We start from the raw sequence: 17,489 nt of genomic DNA on the forward strand, positions 1-17,489 counted from the left end.
GAAAGAGCAAGTGAGCCAAAAGAAAGAGAGAGAGAGAGAGAGAGAGAGAGAGAGACAGAGAGAGAGACAGAGAGAGAGACAGAGAGAGAGACAGAGAGAGAGACAGAGAGAGAGACAGAGAGAGAGAGAGAAAGGAAGGAGGGAGGGAGGGAGGGAGGGAGGAAAGAAAGAAAAGGAAGGAAGGAAGGAAGGAAGGAAGGAAGGAAGGAAGGAAGGAAGGAAGGAAGGAAGGAAGGAAGGGGAAAGAAAGAAAGAAAGGGGGGTAAAAACATTGGTGGAACAACTGACAAATTATAAATAAGATCTGTGGATTCTAATAGTATTGTCTCAGTGTTAGTTTCCTGAAATTGATCATTGAACTGTGGTTGTATAAGAGAATGGGCTTGACATTAGGTAGTAAATTTAGTAATATTTAGGGGTTAAGGGGAATCATGGGTAAGAAAATAATGGGCCAGGCATGAAGGCTCACACCTGTAATCCTAGCACTTTGGGAGGCCCGGGGAAGGCAGATCACTTGAACTCAGGAATTTGTAATATAGTGAGACCCTATGTCTACAAAGAATACAAAAATTAGCCTGGCATGGTGGCGCATGCCTGTAATCCCAGCTACCTGGGGGACTGAGGCAGAGAATCACTTGAGGCTAGGAGGTAGAGGCTGCAGTGAGCCAAGATCGCACCATACACTTCACTCCAGCCTGGGCGACAGAGCAAGACTGTCTTTTTTTTTTTTTTTTTTTTTTTTTTTTTTTGAGACGGAGTCTCGCTCTGTCGCCCAGGCTGGAGTGCAGTGGCGCGATCTCGGCTCACTGCAAGCTCCGCCTCCCGGGCCCACGCCATTCTCCTGCCTCAGCCTCCCGAGTAGCTGGGACCACAGGTGCCCGCCACCACACCCGGCTAATTTTTTGTATTTTTAGTAGAGACGGGGTTTCACCGTGTTAGCCAGGATGGTCTCGATCTCCTGACCTTGTGATCCGCCCGCCTCAGCCTCCCAAAGTGCTGGGATTACAGGCGTGAGCCACCGCGCCCGGCGAGACTGTCTTAAAAATTAAAAAATTAAAAATAAAAACTCTGGGAGTTGAGAAATGTTAGCTCCACTTCATGGAGAGGAAACTGAGGCTCAAATCCCTGACTTTTTCTTGACTTTTTCTTGACTTTTTCTTGACTTTTCTTGACTTTTTCCTTCCTTTCAGCCATATTCCCAGCACTTCCTAGCTGGGAGATCTTAGATACTTGGCACTGAGGAACCAAGTGGGCAGGACAGACCCCAGCTTTGTCTGCATGGCACTTATGTTGTAGGAACCGCATAAGCCATCAGCAGGCCATAGAAACAGGCCGGTTCGGGTTCAAATCCCAGCTCTGCCACTTCCTGGGTGCATGTCGTAGACAAGTCATTTCTCTTCTCAAGCGAGGTGTCCTCTCTGTAAAGTGGGTAACATCTCACTGCCCTTCCTGGGTTGTTGCAAGAATTAAACGAGTGACCTCACACAATGCATGTAGAAGCATGGGTGGCCCCCAGGTGAGATCCAGGAGCTAAGCAATGAGATCCACATTGGTGGGTACAGGGTACACCTGGGCTTAGAGGCCTCCTGTGCACAGGAGCCAACAACTCAGGTGACAACTCCATAGGACTGGACATGGCGTCCCACCAAGTATTTTCATATATGCAATTTACTAATAAGGGTAATTGCTATTCTAAGTCACGTTGCCTGGCAACACAGCTGACACCTACCTTCATCAGGTTTCCAGGGGTAGCAGCTAGAAAGTTAATTTCCCATACAGAAGAACATCTGCTAACCCTTCACCTGAATAATGACGGAACCTGCTTGTGGGGGTTCTTCCCAAGAAAAAATGAAATTTTATATATTAGGTTGAGCCAGGGGAATTGCCAGTATACAACTGTTTCTTGCCTCCAAGTAATAGCAATTCCATAAGGTTCAAAGTGATAAAATGGTTTAGAATAGACCCTGACCTATATTAAGTGTGTTAAAATTAGTATTATTAATATTGATTAGTAAATAACAATATATATTTTTTTTGAGACGGAGTCTTGCTGTGTTGCCCAGGCTGGAATGCAGTGGCACGATCTTGGCTTACTGCAAGCTCCGCCTCCCAGGTTCATGCCCTTCTCCTGCCTCAGCCTCCCGAGTAGCTGGGACTACAGGCACCCGCCACCATGCCCGGCTGATTTTTTGTTTGTTTGTTTTTTAGTAGAGACGGGGTTGCACCGTGTTAGCCAGGATGGTCTCCATCTCCTGACCTCATGATCTGCCGGCCTCGGCCTCCCAAAGTGCTGGGATTACAGGCGTGAGCTACTGCGCCCCGCCACGGAGTCTCACTCTGTCGCCCAGGCTGGAATGCAGTGGTGCGACCTTGGCTCACTGAAACCTCCATCTCCTGGGTTCAAACTATTCTCCTGCCTCAGCCTCCTGAGTAACTGGGATTATAGACATGCACCAGCACACCCAGCTGATTTTTTTTTTTTTTTTTTTTTTAAACAAAGCCTAACTCCGTCACCCAGGCTGGAGTGCAGTGGCATGATCTCGGCTCACTGCAACCTGCACCTCCTGGGTTCAAGCAATTCTCCTGCCTCAGCCTCCTGAGTAGCTGGGACTACAGATGTGCGCCACACCTCGCTAATTTTTGTATTTTTAGTAGAAACAGGGTTTCACCATGTTGGCCAGGCTGGTCTCGAACTCCTGACCTTGTGATCCGCCTGTCTCAGCCTCCCAAAGTGCTGGGATTACAGGCGTGAGCCACCGCGCCCAGCCAATTTTTTGTATTTTTAGTAGAGATGGGGTTTCACCAAGTTGGCCAGGCTGGTTTTGAACTCCTGACCTCAAGGGATCCACCCACCTCAGCCTCTGAAAGTGCTGGATTACAGGCATGAGCTGCCGCACACTGTTATTATTTATTTATTTATTTATTTTTGAGACACAGTCTTACTCTGTCGCCCAGGTCTCAAACTCCTGACCTCAGGTGATCCACCCGCCTCAGCCTCCCAAAGTGCTGGGATTATAGGCATGAGCCACCATGCCCGGCCCACACACTCGTATTCTTAACAGCATTGCTTAAAGTTGATAAAAACCTCAAATCACAACTTGCAGAGGGAGGGCTGTTCCATGTCCCCACAGTGGAATGTCAAGCCCAGAGTGATTAAGAACCTAGGCTCTAGGAGGTTGGGCGTGGTGGCTCACACCTGTAATCCCAGCACTTTGGGAGGCTGAGGCAGGAAGATTGCTTGAGCTCAGGAGTTCAAGACCAGCTTGGGCAACATGGCAAAACCCCGTCTCTACACACACACATACACAAATCAGCTGGGTGTGGTGGCTGTAGTCCCAGCTACTCCAGAGGCTAAGGTGTGGGATGGCTTGAGCCTGGGAGGCAGATCATGTCACTGCACTCTGGCCTGGGTGACAGAGGCAGACCCTATCTCAAAAAAAAAAAAAAAGGGAAAAAGAACCTAGGTTCTGAACACAGAGTTCCTGGGTTCAAATCCCAGCTCTTCCACATACTAGCTGGTTAAACAACTTAACCTCTCTGTCATGGTGTTTTTGCCATGGAAACAAGAACCTAGCTCACAGATTTGTTGCAAAGACAAATCAGTAAGCCAATCAGCATGAAGCATTTGCAACCACGCCTTGCACACTATAATGACTCAATAAAACCATTGTTATTATTATTGCTTTTGTTAATATTATTATTATTATTGTAAAGTCATTAAAAATGAGGCAACTCTAAATATATCAATATAAAACAATCTCCAAGATAGAGTTAAGTCAAAAAATAAAAACCTGTGGGCCAGGCATAGTGGATCACACCTGTAATCCCAGCACTTTGGGAGGCCAAGGCAGGCAGATCACCTGAGGTCAGGAGTTCAAGACCAGCCTGGCCAACATGGCAAAACCCCATTTCTATTAAAAATACAAAAATTAGCCAGGTGTGGTAGCACACGCCTATAATCCCAGCTACTCAGGAGGCTGAGGCTAGAGAATCACTTGAACCCAGGAGGCGGAGGTTGCAGTGAGTTGAGATCACATCATTGTACTCCAGCCTGATCAACAAGAGTGAAACTCTGTCTCAAACAAATAAATAAATAAATAAAAGCCAGTGAGACCCTATTGCTACAAATTGGGCCCATGCATGGTGGCTCATGCCTGTAACCCCAGCAATTTGGGAGGCTAAAGCAGGAGGACCACTTGAGCCCAAGGGTTCAAGACCAGCTTGGGCAACATAGGGAGACCTCATCTGTACCAAAATAACTTCAAAAATCAGCTGTGCTTGGTGGTGCGTGCTTGTGCGTGGTTGTGCGTGGTGGTGCATGGCGGTGCATGGCGGTGCGTGGCGATGCGCGGTTGTGTGTGGCGGTGCATGGTTGTGTGTGGCGGTGCATGGCGGTGCGTGGTGATGCGTGGCTGTGTGTGGTGCATGAGGTGTGGTGGTGCGTGGTTGTGCGTGGTGGTGGGTGGTTGTGTGTGGTGGTGCAAGGTGGTGTGTGGTTGTACATGGTGCGTGCCTGTGGTCCCAGCTACTCAGGGAGGATCACCTGAGCCTGGTAGGTTGAGGCTGCAGTGAGCTGTGATCCCACCATTGCACTCCAGCCTGGGCAACAGAGTGAGACTCTGTCAAAAAAAAAAAAAAAAAAAAAAATTCTAGAAGAGGACTTGAAATGTTCTCAACATACAGAAGTGATAAATACTTGAGATGGATACCCCAAATACCCTGATTTATTATGCATTCTATGCATGTAACATCATATGTACCCCATAAATATGTTCAAAATATATCATTTTTAAAAAGAAAAGCCAACTAGTAGCTAATACACATCTTTTTCAAAAGGACGGGTTGAATATCCCTTCTCGGAAATACTTGGGACCAGAAAGGTTTCAGATTTGGGATTTTCTTTCAGATTTTGGAATATTTGGGTTGAGCATCTGTAACCTAAAACTCTGAAACCCAAACTGCTCCAATGTGCATTTCCTTGGAGCGTCATGTAGGCACTCAAAGAGTTTCAGATTTTCGAGCATTTTAGATTAGGGATTTTTTTTTTTTTTTTGAGACAAAGTCTCACTCTGTCGCCCAGGCTGGAGTACAGTGGCCTAATCTCGGCTCACTGCAACCTCTGCCTTCTCAGGTTCAAGTGATTCTCGTGCCTCAGCCTCACATCACCATGCCGGGCTAATTTTTGTATTTTTGGTAGAGATGGGATTTCACCATCCTGGCCAGGCTGGTCTCGAACTCCTGACCTCAGGCTATCCGCCCACCTTGCCCTCCCAAAGTGCTGGGATTACAGGCATGAGCCACCGTGCTGGCCGTCTGTTGTAACTGTTAATGAGCTGCCCCCCGATCCCCACAGTTTTAAGGAAGTCTAGAAGGATTCTCAAAACACAAGTAGCTGCATTACTTCTGAGAAGGGGAGACCTTCTTATTAAAATACACTGTTCGGTTGCTTTTAAAGTCTACTCCTGGGTGCACATGTTCCCATTTCACCAGGGCAGGGGTGGGTGTTACGCAGAAAAAAAAAATAATAATAAAGCTGGAGTCATAGGAATATCCTCTTGGCCAGCCTTTCCTATCCCCCCACCCCCATATAGAAAATCAGAGTGGAAGTTCTGGAGACCCCAGTTTGGGGACTCTGCTCCTAGCCCCTCCCTCCCCGCTGACCAATAAGACATATGGGGAAACAGAGGCAGTGGGGGAGGTACCTGCAGGGAGCTGTGGACAGAGAAGAGGCAAGAAGAAGTAGGGGTGGCAGCGGAGTGGGCCGCGGGGTCCTGGAGCACCAGTAGCTGGTGGTCTGTCTTCTGGGTGAACAGCAGCTGCAGGAGAGGGGGTAAAAGTTCGTGGGAGCAGGAGGGACCCCAGAGCAACCATGAGTTCCCACACGCTCTGGCCCATGCCTCTAGTGCCACCCATTTCTCAGAAAGAAAAACTAAGGAGAGATGGAATGTGGTCCTTAGTGTCCAGTCTCTCAGCATAGGGCTGTGGGCAGAGACTGCTGGCTCCCTGAGAAGGGGCTGGGGGCCTGGACTCCTGGGTCTGAGGGAGGAAGGCTGGGGGCCTGGACTCCTGGGTCTGAGGGAGGAAGGCTGGGGGCCTGGACTCCGGGGTCTGAGGGAAGAGGGGCTGGGGGCCTGGACTCCTGGGTCTGAGGGAGGAGCGGCTGGGGGCCTGGACTCCTGGGTCTGAGGGAGGAGGGCTGGGGGCCTGGACTCCGGGGTCTGAGGGAGGAGGGGCTGGGGGCCTGGACTCCTGGGTCTGAGGGAGGAGGGGCTGGGGGCCTGGACTCCTGGGTCTGAGGGAGGAGGGGCTGGGGGCCTGGACTCCTGGGTCTGAGGGAGGAGGGGCTGGGGGCCTGGACTCCTGGGTCTGAGGGAGGAGCGGCTGGGGGCCTGGACTCCTGGGTCTGAGGGAGGAGGGGCTGGGGGCTTGGACTCCTGGGTCTGAGGGAGGAGGGGCTGGGGGCCTGGACTCCTGGGTCTGAGGGAGGAGGGGCTGGGGGCCTGGACTCCTGGGTCTGAAGGAGGAGGGGCTGGGGGCCTGGACTCCAGGGTCTTAGGGAGGAGGGACTGGGGCCTGGACTCCTGGGTCTGAGGGAGGAGGGGCTGGGGCCTGGACTCCTGGGTCTGAGGGAGGAGGGGGCTCAGGGCAGGACCCCTGATCTGAGGGAGGAGGGGCTAGGGTCTGGACTCCTGGGTCTGAGGGAGGAGCTGGGGCCTGGACTTTCCAGTCTGAGGGAGGAGGGACCGAGAGGCATACAAAATCCCCATACCTTAGTGAGGGCTGGGTTGGGCTCAGAGAAGTCCCCGCCAGGTGTTCCCTGAAGGCAATTGAGCTCGAGCAGCCGGCTCCGTTCCTACCAGAAGATATGGACAGCTACGTGTCAAAGTCAGAATGGGCTGTCCTAGCTGCTTTCCCTAATGTCAGGAGACATCCGGGGTGCGGGGAGGTGGTGGGGTGCCCCAGGGGGAAGTGAGGATGGTAGGGCAGGTGCCAGGGAGCTCACCTGTGACAGGGCCTGAAGGGCCTCCTCCTTCTTCCGGCTCAGCCCCCGGCTCTCGGCTGCCATCTGTTCCCCCAGTGACTTGAGCTGCTCTTCCAGGACCCGGATTCGGCGCTGCAGAGCACCCTGTCCCGGTTACTCATCTGCCAAGGCCCCAGCCACCCTCCCACAGAACCATGTCTGCCTGGAGGGCTGGGGTTTGCTCCAGCCCCTCCCAGAGACCACGGGATCGGAGCATCCAGGGCTGGGGACCCAGCGTTCAGCTCCCTGGACCCTCTTCCCTTTTGAGGGTCCAGAAGAGATCTGGGAAAGATGAAGAGAAAGGGATGGACAGAGAGAACAGCAACCAAGACAGGCCCCAAAAGACAGAGATGTAGACAAAGATTCAGGGAAAAGAAAAGCTAGAAATAGAACAGAGACAAATAGAGACAACCCGAGACAAAGGAAAAGCCAGTGAGACAGGAAAAAGATCCAGAAACAGATGGGGAAAGGAAACCCACAGAAGAGCTTTTTTTTTTTTTTTGAGACGCAGTTTCGCTCTTGTTGCCCAGGCTGAAGTGCGATGGCTCAATCTCGGCTCACCGCCACCTCTGCCTCCCAGATTCAAGCAATTCTCCTGCCTCAGCCTCCCAAGTAGCTGGGATTACAGGCATGCGCCACCACGCTCGGCTAATTTTGTATTTTTAATAGAGACGGGCTTTCTCCATGTTGGTCAGGCTGGTCTCGAACTCCCAACCTCAGGTGATCTGCCTGCCTCAGCCTCCCAAAGTGCTGAGACTACAGGTGTGAGCCACTGAGCCCGGTCGAGCTTTCTAATCCAAAACTTTGGGAAACTCTGTGTTAAATATGGTCAAACATGCCCATTTTTTTCCCAAGGGTCTGACAAGTCAGACCCTTGAATGTGAAGCTCCCAGGAGGGATCTATGGAGCATCTTTTTGGAACAGAGGCAAAGAATGTGGTGGTGAATACCAAGTTTGTTCAAATCCTGGCTGTGGCGAGGCACGGTGGCTCATGCCTGTAATCCCAGCACCTTGAGAGGCCAAGGTGGGAGGATTGCTTAAGCCCAAGAGTTTGAGACCAGGTGAAACCCCATCTCTACTAAAAATACAAAACTTATCCAGGTGTGGGGGCTCGTACCTGTGGTCCCAGCTACTCGAGAGGCTGAGGTGGGAGGATCGCTTAAGCACAGGAGGTCGAGGCTGCAGTGAGCTGTGAACATGTCACTGCACTCCAGCCTGGGTGACAAAGTGAGACCCTATCTCAAAAAATAAAAATAAAAAACTCCTGGCTCTATCCCTTACTAAAGAAACTTTGAAAAGATTACTTAAGCATCTTGACCTTCAGCTTCTTTATTTATAACATGGAAAAAAAAAAAAAAACAACGTACTAGGACTTGCCTCAATAGGTTTGTTGTAAGGATTCAATGAGGAAATGCTCATGAAACATTCAGGACCATATCTGGCACATAGTAAATGTTTCATCAGTACCAGCTCTTGTTGTTACTATTCAGAAGAACATGACAGGTAGGAAACGAGGACAGAGAAAAAGGCAGACACAGAGCAGGGGAGACAGAGAGGAGCAGCAAAGGGGGCAGCGCTGGTCGGGCATGACTCACTCTGTGCTGCGCCGTGCTGGCCTGAAGTTCCTGGACCTTGGGGTCTGGCGCCTGGGGCCCAGGGCGGTCCCGATCCTCCTCCTCCTGCCGGCTCTCCCGCTCCAGTTGCTGGAACTCCAGGTCCTCATAGGCGCGTTGGGCCACATCCAGTTGTTCCCTCATCTATAGGTCGGAACACAAAAAGGCTGGAGGTCTGGATCCCTAGCGCCCCGGGGAGTAGGGTGCTGGGGCTGGGACTCCTGGTCAGAGGAATAAGGTGACTGAAGACCCGGATTCCTGGGTCCTGGGGGAGGAGGGGGCTAAAAACCAGAGGGCCAGCTGGGCACAGTGGCTCACACCTGTAATCCCAGCACTCTGGAAGGCTGAGGCAGGTGGATCACCTGTCAGGAGTTCGAGACCAGCCTGGCCAACACAGTGAAACCCTGTCTCTACTAAAATTTCAAAAATTAGCCAGGTGTGGTGGTGCGCACCTGTAGTCCCAGCTACACGAGAGGCTGAGTTGGGAGAATCGCTTGAACCTGGAAGGCGGAGGTTGCAGTGAGCCGAGATCGCACCACTGCACTCCAGCTTGGGCAATGGGGCAAGACTCTGTCTCAAAAACAAAAAAGATAGAACCAGAGGGCCATTACCTCCTGCACACGCTGCAGAAGCCGCTCGCGCTGGTCCTCTGGCTTGGAGTCGAGCTGTCCCTGGGCCTCCCGGAGTCTCTGGCGAAGACCCTCTAGGCGATCCCGTTCCTGGCTCAGCCGCCTCTGTTCCTGAAAGAACAACCAGGTTCTCAGCCTCAGCTTGAGCGTAGAGGGGGAAGCAGCGGCCGGCCACATCTCAGAGCCTGCCTGGGGTGTCAGCTTTACAAAGGCAGGGAATTCAACTATGTGATTCACTCCTATGCAGGCCTGCCTCACAGTCAGAGCCAAGATTTTAAAGAAATGAATGAGGCCAGGTGCGGTGGCTCACACCTGTAATCCTAGCACTTTGGGAGGCCAAGGCAGGAAGCTCTCTTGAGCCCAGGTGTTTGAGATTAGCCTGGGCAACATAGGGGGAGCCAATCTCTACAAAAAACAAAAAAATTAGTGGAGTGTGTTAGTGCATGCCTGTAGTTCCAGCTACTCAGGAGGCTGAGGTGGGAGGATTCCTGGAGCCAGGGAGATTGAGGCTGCAGGGAGCTATGTTTGCATCACTGTTCCAGTCAGGGTGACAGAGGGAGACCCTGTCTCAGAAAAGAAGAGAAAGAAGAGAAGAGAAGGAAGAGAAAAAGAAAGAAAAAGAAAGGAAAGGAGGAGAAAGAAAAAGGAAGGAAGGAGGGAAGGGGAAGGGGGAAGGGGGGAAGGGGAAGGGGAAGGGGAAGGGGAAGGGGAAGGGGAAGGGGAAGGGGAAGGGAGAGGCCGGGCGCGGTGGTTCACGCCTGTAATCCCAGCACTCTGGGAGGCCGAGGCGGGCGGATCACAAGGTCAGGATATCGAGACCATCCTGGCTAACATGGTGAAACCCCGTCTCTACGAAAAATACAAAAAATTAGCGGGGAGTGGTGGTGGGCGCCTGTAGTCCCAGCTACTCCGGAGGCTGAGGCAGGAGAATGGTGTGAACCCAGGAGGCGGAGCTTGCAGTGAGCCAAGATCGTGCCACTGCACTCCAGCCTGGGCAACAGAGCGAGACTCCGTCTCAAAAAAAAAAAAAGAAAGTGAGAGAGAAAGAAAGGAGAGAGAAAGAAAAGAAAGAGAGAAAGGGGGGAAGGAAGGAAGGGAAAAAGAGAGAAAAGAAATGAATGCAAAACATATTCTTGCTATGTGATACGGTGGATGCAGAAGTGGATTGTATCTGGGCCCTGCCCTCCAGGTGGGACCACAGCCAGCTGGAAAGATTGGGGCAGTAAAATCCAGAGACTGTGGGAACCTAGAATGAGGAACAATGTCAGCCAAAGGTTGAGGCTGCAGCCTGCACTCCAGCCTGGGTGACAGACTGAGATCCTGTCTCAAAAATGAAATAAAACAAAACAATCAGGGAGCATTTGGATCTGGGAAAATAAAAGGAGCTAGAAGAGCATTTTGGGCAGAGGAAACAGCTTGGCACAAATGCATGAAAGTTGAAAAGTACAAGAAGTCTGGGGGACAAACTCCAGCCAGGGAGGAAGAGGATGTGGTGGTGGGAAGAACATGGTGGGAAGAATGTGGTGGGAGAGGATAGTGGGAAGGCCAGCTCGTCCGCTCACGGGGGGTTTGGTCAACCTGGGGATATGGGGAACCTCAGAAGGACTGAAAGGATGGAGTAGGAACTAGGAATCATCTCTCAGGGAGGTGGGTTAGAGAGGTGGAGAGCAGCTCCCTCGGGAGTCCTCCAAGCAGTGAGGGTGAGACCTAAGCTGGGGCCTGGGTGGTAGGGCTGAAAAATAGATGGACTAGACAGAGAAGATCAGGAAGCAGAATGGATAGGACATGGTGGCTGATGGGCTTGGAGGTGAGAGATAGGGAAGTGTGCAGGGCAAAGTCCAGGACTCTGGCCTGGTGACCAAAGGGACAGCAAGACAAACAGTGTGGAGAAGGGAGTTGCTGAGGTCATCTTTGGATATGGTGAATGAGAAGCAGCCAGACTCCTGGGTCAGAGGGAGGAGGGGCTGGGGCCTGGATTCCTGGATCTAAGGAAGGAGGAGCTGGGGGTCTGGACTCCTGGGTTTGAGGGAGGAGGAGCTGGGGGCCTGGACTCCTGGGACAGAGGGAGGAGGGGCTGCAACTGAGATTTCTGGATCTGGGTGAGAAAGGAGTACCTAGTAGCCAGTACCCTAGGAAAAAGGGTACATTTCTCTCTTTGGAGAGAAGGCCTGGGAGAAATACGTGATCTTTGAGGATAAATGAGGGCCCAGGACCCAGCCTCAGAAAATTCCAACATACACAACACTTGCAAATAAAAAACTGACAAAATCACAAGTCACCATTTTCCAACCTATAATGGTAACCAACCCAAGTAATGACCGCTGATGATGTTACAATCTTCAGATAGAAGTTTTTTTTTTGAGATGGAGTTTTGCTCTTGTTGCCCAGGCTGGAGGGCAGTGCTGTGATCTCGGCTCCTGGGAGCTGCAACCTCCACCTCCCAGGTTCAAGCGATTCTCCTGCCTCAGCCTCCCAAATAGCTGGGATTACAGGTGCCTACCACCACACCCGGCTAATTTTTTGTATTTTTAGTAGAGATGGGGTTTCATCATGTTGGTCAGGATGGCCTTGAACTGCAGTGGCTCATGCCTGTAATCCCAGCACTTTGGGAGGCCAAGGCAGGCAGATCACCTGAGGTCAAGAGTTCGAGACCAGCCTGACCAACATGGAGAAACCCCATCTCTACTAAAAATACAAAATTAGCCAGACATGGTGGCGCATGCCTGTAATCCCAGCTACTGGGGAGGCTGAGGCAGGGGAATCGCTTGAACCTGGGAGGCGGCGGTTGCGATGAGCCAAGATCACGCCATTGTACTCCAGCCTGGGTGACAAGAGCGAAACTCTATCTCACGAAAAAAAAAAAGAGAGAGAGACCAGGGTGACCTCATGAGGTCTGGACAACCAGAGATGAGGTTCCTGACACCGGCTCAGGAAGCACTAAAGCACTTCTGAATATGATCAAACTTCTCCCTCTAACCAACACTTGCTTGCAGAAACAGAGGCATCAAGGGCACCACAGGCATGCAATTGGCCATGCTCTGCCTGTGGGACAGAAGACTGGGTTTTTCTAATAAACAATATGGGGAAGACACAGTGGGTGGGAACCACCAGAGATAAAACAACAGGGAAGACATATCAACCAATCACACTGACCTTTGGGGACTTCATTCAAACAAGCTACCTGTTAACTGGCATTTTGAGACTCTGGGAAACACAAAAACTAACCAGAAATAAAACAATACTAAGAACTTATTAGTGTTTTTGTTTTGTTTTGTTTTGTTTTTTTTTTGGAGACACGGTCTTGCTCTGTCATCCAGGTTGGAGTGCAGTGTTGTGATCACAGCTCACTGCGGCCTCTACCTTCTGGGCTCAATTGATCCTCCCACCTCACTCTTCTGAGTCTGAGGCCACAGGCACATGCCACCATGCCTGGTTAATTGTATTTTTATTTTTCACAGAAACAGTGTCTCATTATGTTGCCAGGCTGGTCTCACAGTCTTGGGCTCAAGCGATCCTCCCACCGTGCCCCGCCATCTCCCAAGTACTGGGATTACAGGTGTGAGCCACCTTGCCTAGCCAAAAAGGATTTCTTATCTGTCACTGATACACTGTAAACATATGTACAGGCCACATGATGTCTGGAATTGGCTTTTAAAACTGGGGATGGAAACAAATGGGAGATAATGAAAGGAGAATGTAAGAATATTAATCATTGCTGAAGCTGGTGGGCACAGGACATGGGAGCTGCCTGACTATTGTGGGTTTGGAAGTTTTCTCTTTCTTTCTTTCTTTTTTTTTTTTTTTTTTTTTTTTTTTTTCTCGTTCTTGTTGCCCAGGCTGCTGGAGTGCAATGGTGCAATTTTGGCTCACTGCAATCTCCATCTCCCGGATTCAAGCGATTCTTCTGCCTCAGCCTCCCAAGTAGCTGGGACTACAGGCACTCGCCACCACGCCCTGCTAATTTTTGTATTTTTAAGCAGAGACGAGGTTTCGCCATGTTGCCCAGGCTGGTCTCGAACTCCTGAACTCAGGCAATCAGCCCGCCTTGGCCTCCCAAAGTGCTATGATTACAGGCGTGAGCCTCCGCTTCCGGCCGGTTTGGAATTTTTCACACACACACTCACATTTAAATAGCAAACGGACAGGGGACGAAGGAAGAACCCCAAAAATCACGCCCAGGGAGGGAGGAGGAAAACCAGGAGGGGCATCTGCCCCTCACTCTCTCGGAAGCCCAAATGTCTTCCTTTGGGGAATGGGGACAACCCCGGGGCGCAGGTGGCTAGGAGCACACCAACATCCATGGACCAGGAAGGACGCTGCTGCTGAAGACCCTGTGAGCCAAACAGACCTGTTCCCGCTGCTGGCGGCCGCGCTGCTCGGAGGCCGCCTGCTGCCCCAGCAGCTCCCGCAGCTGCTCCTCCTCCCGGCGAGCGGCCACTCGCTCCCCAGCCAGCTCACCCCGCAGCAAGGCCACTTCCACCTCCATCTGCGGAGAGAATGCCAGGGCTGGGGGCTCGGACGCCTAGGTCCAAGGAAGAGGCCCAGGGCCTTAACTACCGGATTCGAAGGAAGGATGGACTCCAGGGACCTGAACTTGGAGGGAGGAAGAGCGGAGGGCCTAGAATCTGATCCCATCGGAGGAAAAGGCTGGGAGTCCGGCTTTGCGGGTTCCCCTTGAGTTGGGGCCAGGCTTCCCAAGGGGTCCGCAGCCTCACCTCGATCCTTAGCTCCTTCCTCTGGCGCTGTAGCTCCTTCACTCGCTGCTCCATCAGGGCCACGCGAGTCAATGCCTCCAGTTGCTGTCCTCGCAGGCGCCGCGCCGCCCCTCGCACCCCTTCCCCCGAAGAGGTGGATGAGGCGGGTGTGGACGCAGTCGCTGTCGGAGGCGTAGCCTCGGGCTAAAGTTGAGGGGGCGTGGTTAAGTGGAGATGCCTCGCCCCCTGCAATCACTAAGTAGGTCTGGTCCCCACCCAACATCCCCCTCTGCGGGTCTCAGTCCACTTACCTAACACAACCACCACTCCCACAATCTGTCGCAGGCTCTTTTCTTTCTTTCTTTTCTTTTTTTTTTTGTTTTTTTTTTTTTTTTTGTTTGTTTGTTTTTTTGTCCTGAGATAGGGTCTCACTGGCTGGAGTGCAGTGGCGCGATTACGGCTCACTGCAGCATCGACCTCCCGGGCTCAAGGGATCCTTCTGCCTCAGCCTCCTAGGTAGCTGTGACTACAGGCGCGCACTACCACCCCAAGATCTTTTATTTATTTATTTATTTATTTTTATTTTTTGGTAGAGAGGGGGTCATGCTATGTTGCCCAGGCTGGTCTCGAACTCCTAGGTTCAAGCGATTCTCCCACCTCGGCCTCCCAAAGTGCTACGACTACAGGCGTGAGCCACCGCGCCCGGCCTCAGCCTCCTGTATTCAAGGTCGGAGTGGGGGAGGGTACAAGTCCAGTGACCACCCAACCACACGGACCACAGAGGCTTGCAGTACCCTATGGAGGGTGGGCGGATGTAAAGCCGACTTATGAAAGGTGTTTCCTTTTCTCTATCCAGGCCCTATTCTCTTGGCGTCACTTTCTCGTAGTGCCTGGATCTATCTCTCTCTCTCTCCACCCGACCCCAGTCTCTCAGATTCGGTATCTGTCCACTGCCTCTGAATCACTAGATCTTTCTCCCTCGGAGTATGTCCCTCTCTCGAGGTTTTTCTCTATTTGTTTCTCTGAGCATCTCTGCCGTTTATTTCTGGGTTTCCCTCTGTCTCGATTCCCCTCTCTCTGACTCTCTGTCTCTAGTCTCACTGTGTCTCTGTCTTTTTTGGGTCTTTGTCTCTCAGTCTCCGTGTCTCTGGGTCTCTGTCTGGTTCTTGATCTCTCTGCATCTCTTACTCATTTGGTTCTCTCTGTTCAGTAGTCTCTCCTGGGTCTGGATCCCTCTGTCTCTAAGTCTCTGTCTATCTGGTCTCTCTCTCTCTCTCTCTCTCTCTCTCTCTCTTTCTCTCTTTCTTTGTCTCTCTTTCTTTGTCTCTCTCTCTTTCTTTCTTTCTCTCTCTCTCTCTGTTTCTCTCTCTCTCTCTCTCTCTCTCTCTCATGTTTAGAGATAGGTTCTGCTCTGTCCCAGGCTGGGGTGCAGTGGCGCAATCATAGTTCACCGCAGCCTACAACTCCTGGGTTCAAGCGATCCTCCTGCCTCAGCCTCCCGAGCAAGTGGGATTACAGGCACGCGGCACCGCGCTTGGACAATTTCCTATTTTTTTCTAGAGACGGGGATTTGCTATGTTACCCAGACGTGTCTCGAACCCCTGGGCTTAAGCGATCCTCCCCTTGGCCTCCCCAAGTGCTGGGATTACAGGCGTGAGCCACCTATCTGGTTCCTCTATACCCGTCTCTCTGTCTCTGTCGCCCGTTTGGGTCTTGTCTCCGTTCTTGGGGCCTCCCCGTGGCTCTGTCTATCTGGTTATGTATCTGGTTTCTGTCTGTCTGTCTGTGTCTCTGCCTCTCTGGCTGCGTGTCCTGGTGTCTGTCTCTCAGTAGTCTCTGTTATCACTGGGTCTCTCTCCCTGTCTCCGGGTCTGTGTCTTTCTGGTTTTCCTCTACCTGTCTACCTGTCCGGCCACCTGCTTGAGTCCCCGTCGGTCCAGGCCCCCCGCGCTGATACCCTCGGGCCCCTCACCGCGTCGCGGCTGCTCTCAGTGCTGCTGCCTTCTCCCACTTCTTCTTCTTCCTCCCCCTGCTTCTCAGCTCCTCCGCGGCTCGAAGGTTCCGCCAGTACCTTGGGAGCCTCCTGTTCCCGGGACTCCTCGGGATAGCCCTGGGGCTGGACCTCCACGTCGCACTCCGGGACCGGCGGCGGCGGGGTCCCTTCGGCGGGGCTGCTCCGCGTCCCCATGGCCGCTCGGGCTCCTGCGGGGTGGGCGGGACCAGGCGCTCCGGGGGCGGGGCCTAGGAGGGCTGAGCGCCGCTCGCGTCTGCTCCGGGGCGCGGAGACCCCCCCAGGAGGCGGGGCCTAAGAGTTCAAAGGATTGAACTGAGCGTTACGGAGGCGTGTCCTTAAGTTTCCAGAGGCGGGGCTCGATGGTTCCAAAGCAACACGCCCCCGGAGACGGGACCGGAATTTGAGTCCGGGTCGCAGCTCGCCCCCTACTGGCCTCTTCGACCCCGCCTCCCCTCCTTCATCTCCCAAGTGTCAGGCCTCGTACCCTCCCAGCGGCCCCCCACAATCCCTTGGACTCGCGTAGAGCGACCCATCTTCTCCCTCCGAGACTCAGCAGTTCGGCTCCCGCCCCGTCCTTCCCAGAGCCCCGTAGTCTTAGTCCCGACCCCACTGTGCAGGGCAACAGCGCCCATGCCGCCTCACCCAGGGGTCCAGGAGTCGGGGCTCCCAGGATGCCCTTCTCTGAACAAGCCAGGAGTCGGAGTCCTTGAGATTCCGAAGTCCAACCGCCACCTCCCCACAGCCTCGGCCCCCTCACCAGCTCAGGCTTCGGCGCGCTCCGCTCTGCGCGCTGGGCACAGCCGCTTCTGCCTATGAGACAGGTGGCAGGGGAAGAGGGAGGAGAGAGGCCGCCCCGTCCCCCTCCCCAGCAGCCCGGAAGTGGAGTGGGGGACAACAGGTCCAACAGCTCCCGAGGGAGGAGGGAGCCACGGGCTTGCCCCACCCGCGGCTTCGGCATCCGGCCATCCCGGCCCCACCGGCCCCACCCTCGTGGAACTCAGCATCTCGACCTCCCAGTCTCCCTCGATCCCCTCATTCCTGCCCCACTGGAGGAGTCTTGGCCACCGCTGTGTGGGCACCTCTCTAATGTCCAGACCCTGGGAGTTCAGAAAGGAAGGCAGGAATGGAGATGGGGACGTCTCCCCTCTAATGAGCCCTTCAGAAGGGCCCTGACCGGTTTGGGGAGCTGGACAAGGGGAAGGGGTGCCCTGAACTGAGTCAGAGACCTGCCAAGAGACTGAGGGAAGCATACCGCCACCCCCCAACACTTTGCTACGGGGTGGAGGGCGGAGGTTAAAGGTCTCAGCCAGACCCTTTCCTCTCTGGGCAAAAACAGGAAAATAACTGGTATATGAAAAGGGATGATTAGAAGTCAAGAGCTGTGCTAAACACTTTATACCCGGTCATTTAATTTCACCCTCAAAGCTGCCCAGTGAGAAAGTCATTACTACCTCCATTTCTTTTTTTTAGTAGACACTGGGTTTCTCCAGGTTGCCCAGACTGTTCTTGAACTCCTCG

General features: G+C 52.8%; 1 protein-coding gene across 1 annotated transcript in view; it reads right to left on the reverse strand.

The window, feature by feature from the left end:
• The window catches only part of PHLDB3 (pleckstrin homology like domain family B member 3), a 32,433-nt gene extending 15,601 nt beyond the window's left edge, over positions 1 to 16,832 (reverse strand). Inside the window, exons 1-9 of the mRNA XM_050771224.1 lie at positions 16,729 to 16,832; positions 15,930 to 16,262; positions 13,979 to 14,161; positions 13,612 to 13,749; positions 9,246 to 9,374; positions 8,617 to 8,778; positions 7,004 to 7,114; positions 6,770 to 6,853; positions 5,703 to 5,816 (exon numbers count right to left, since the gene is read on the reverse strand). Of these exons, the coding sequence (XP_050627181.1) occupies positions 5,703 to 5,816; positions 6,770 to 6,853; positions 7,004 to 7,114; positions 8,617 to 8,778; positions 9,246 to 9,374; positions 13,612 to 13,749; positions 13,979 to 14,161; positions 15,930 to 16,145 (1,137 nt within the window). The 5' untranslated portion in view covers positions 16,146 to 16,262; positions 16,729 to 16,832. The remainder of the gene's footprint in view (positions 1 to 5,702; positions 5,817 to 6,769; positions 6,854 to 7,003; positions 7,115 to 8,616; positions 8,779 to 9,245; positions 9,375 to 13,611; positions 13,750 to 13,978; positions 14,162 to 15,929; positions 16,263 to 16,728) is intronic.
• Positions 16,833 to 17,489: the final 657 nt, after the last annotated feature.

The sequence above is a fragment of the Macaca thibetana genome, chromosome 19 (assembly GCF_024542745.1).
Source record: "Macaca thibetana thibetana isolate TM-01 chromosome 19, ASM2454274v1, whole genome shotgun sequence".
Lineage (NCBI taxonomy): Eukaryota > Metazoa > Chordata > Mammalia > Primates > Cercopithecidae > Macaca > Macaca thibetana.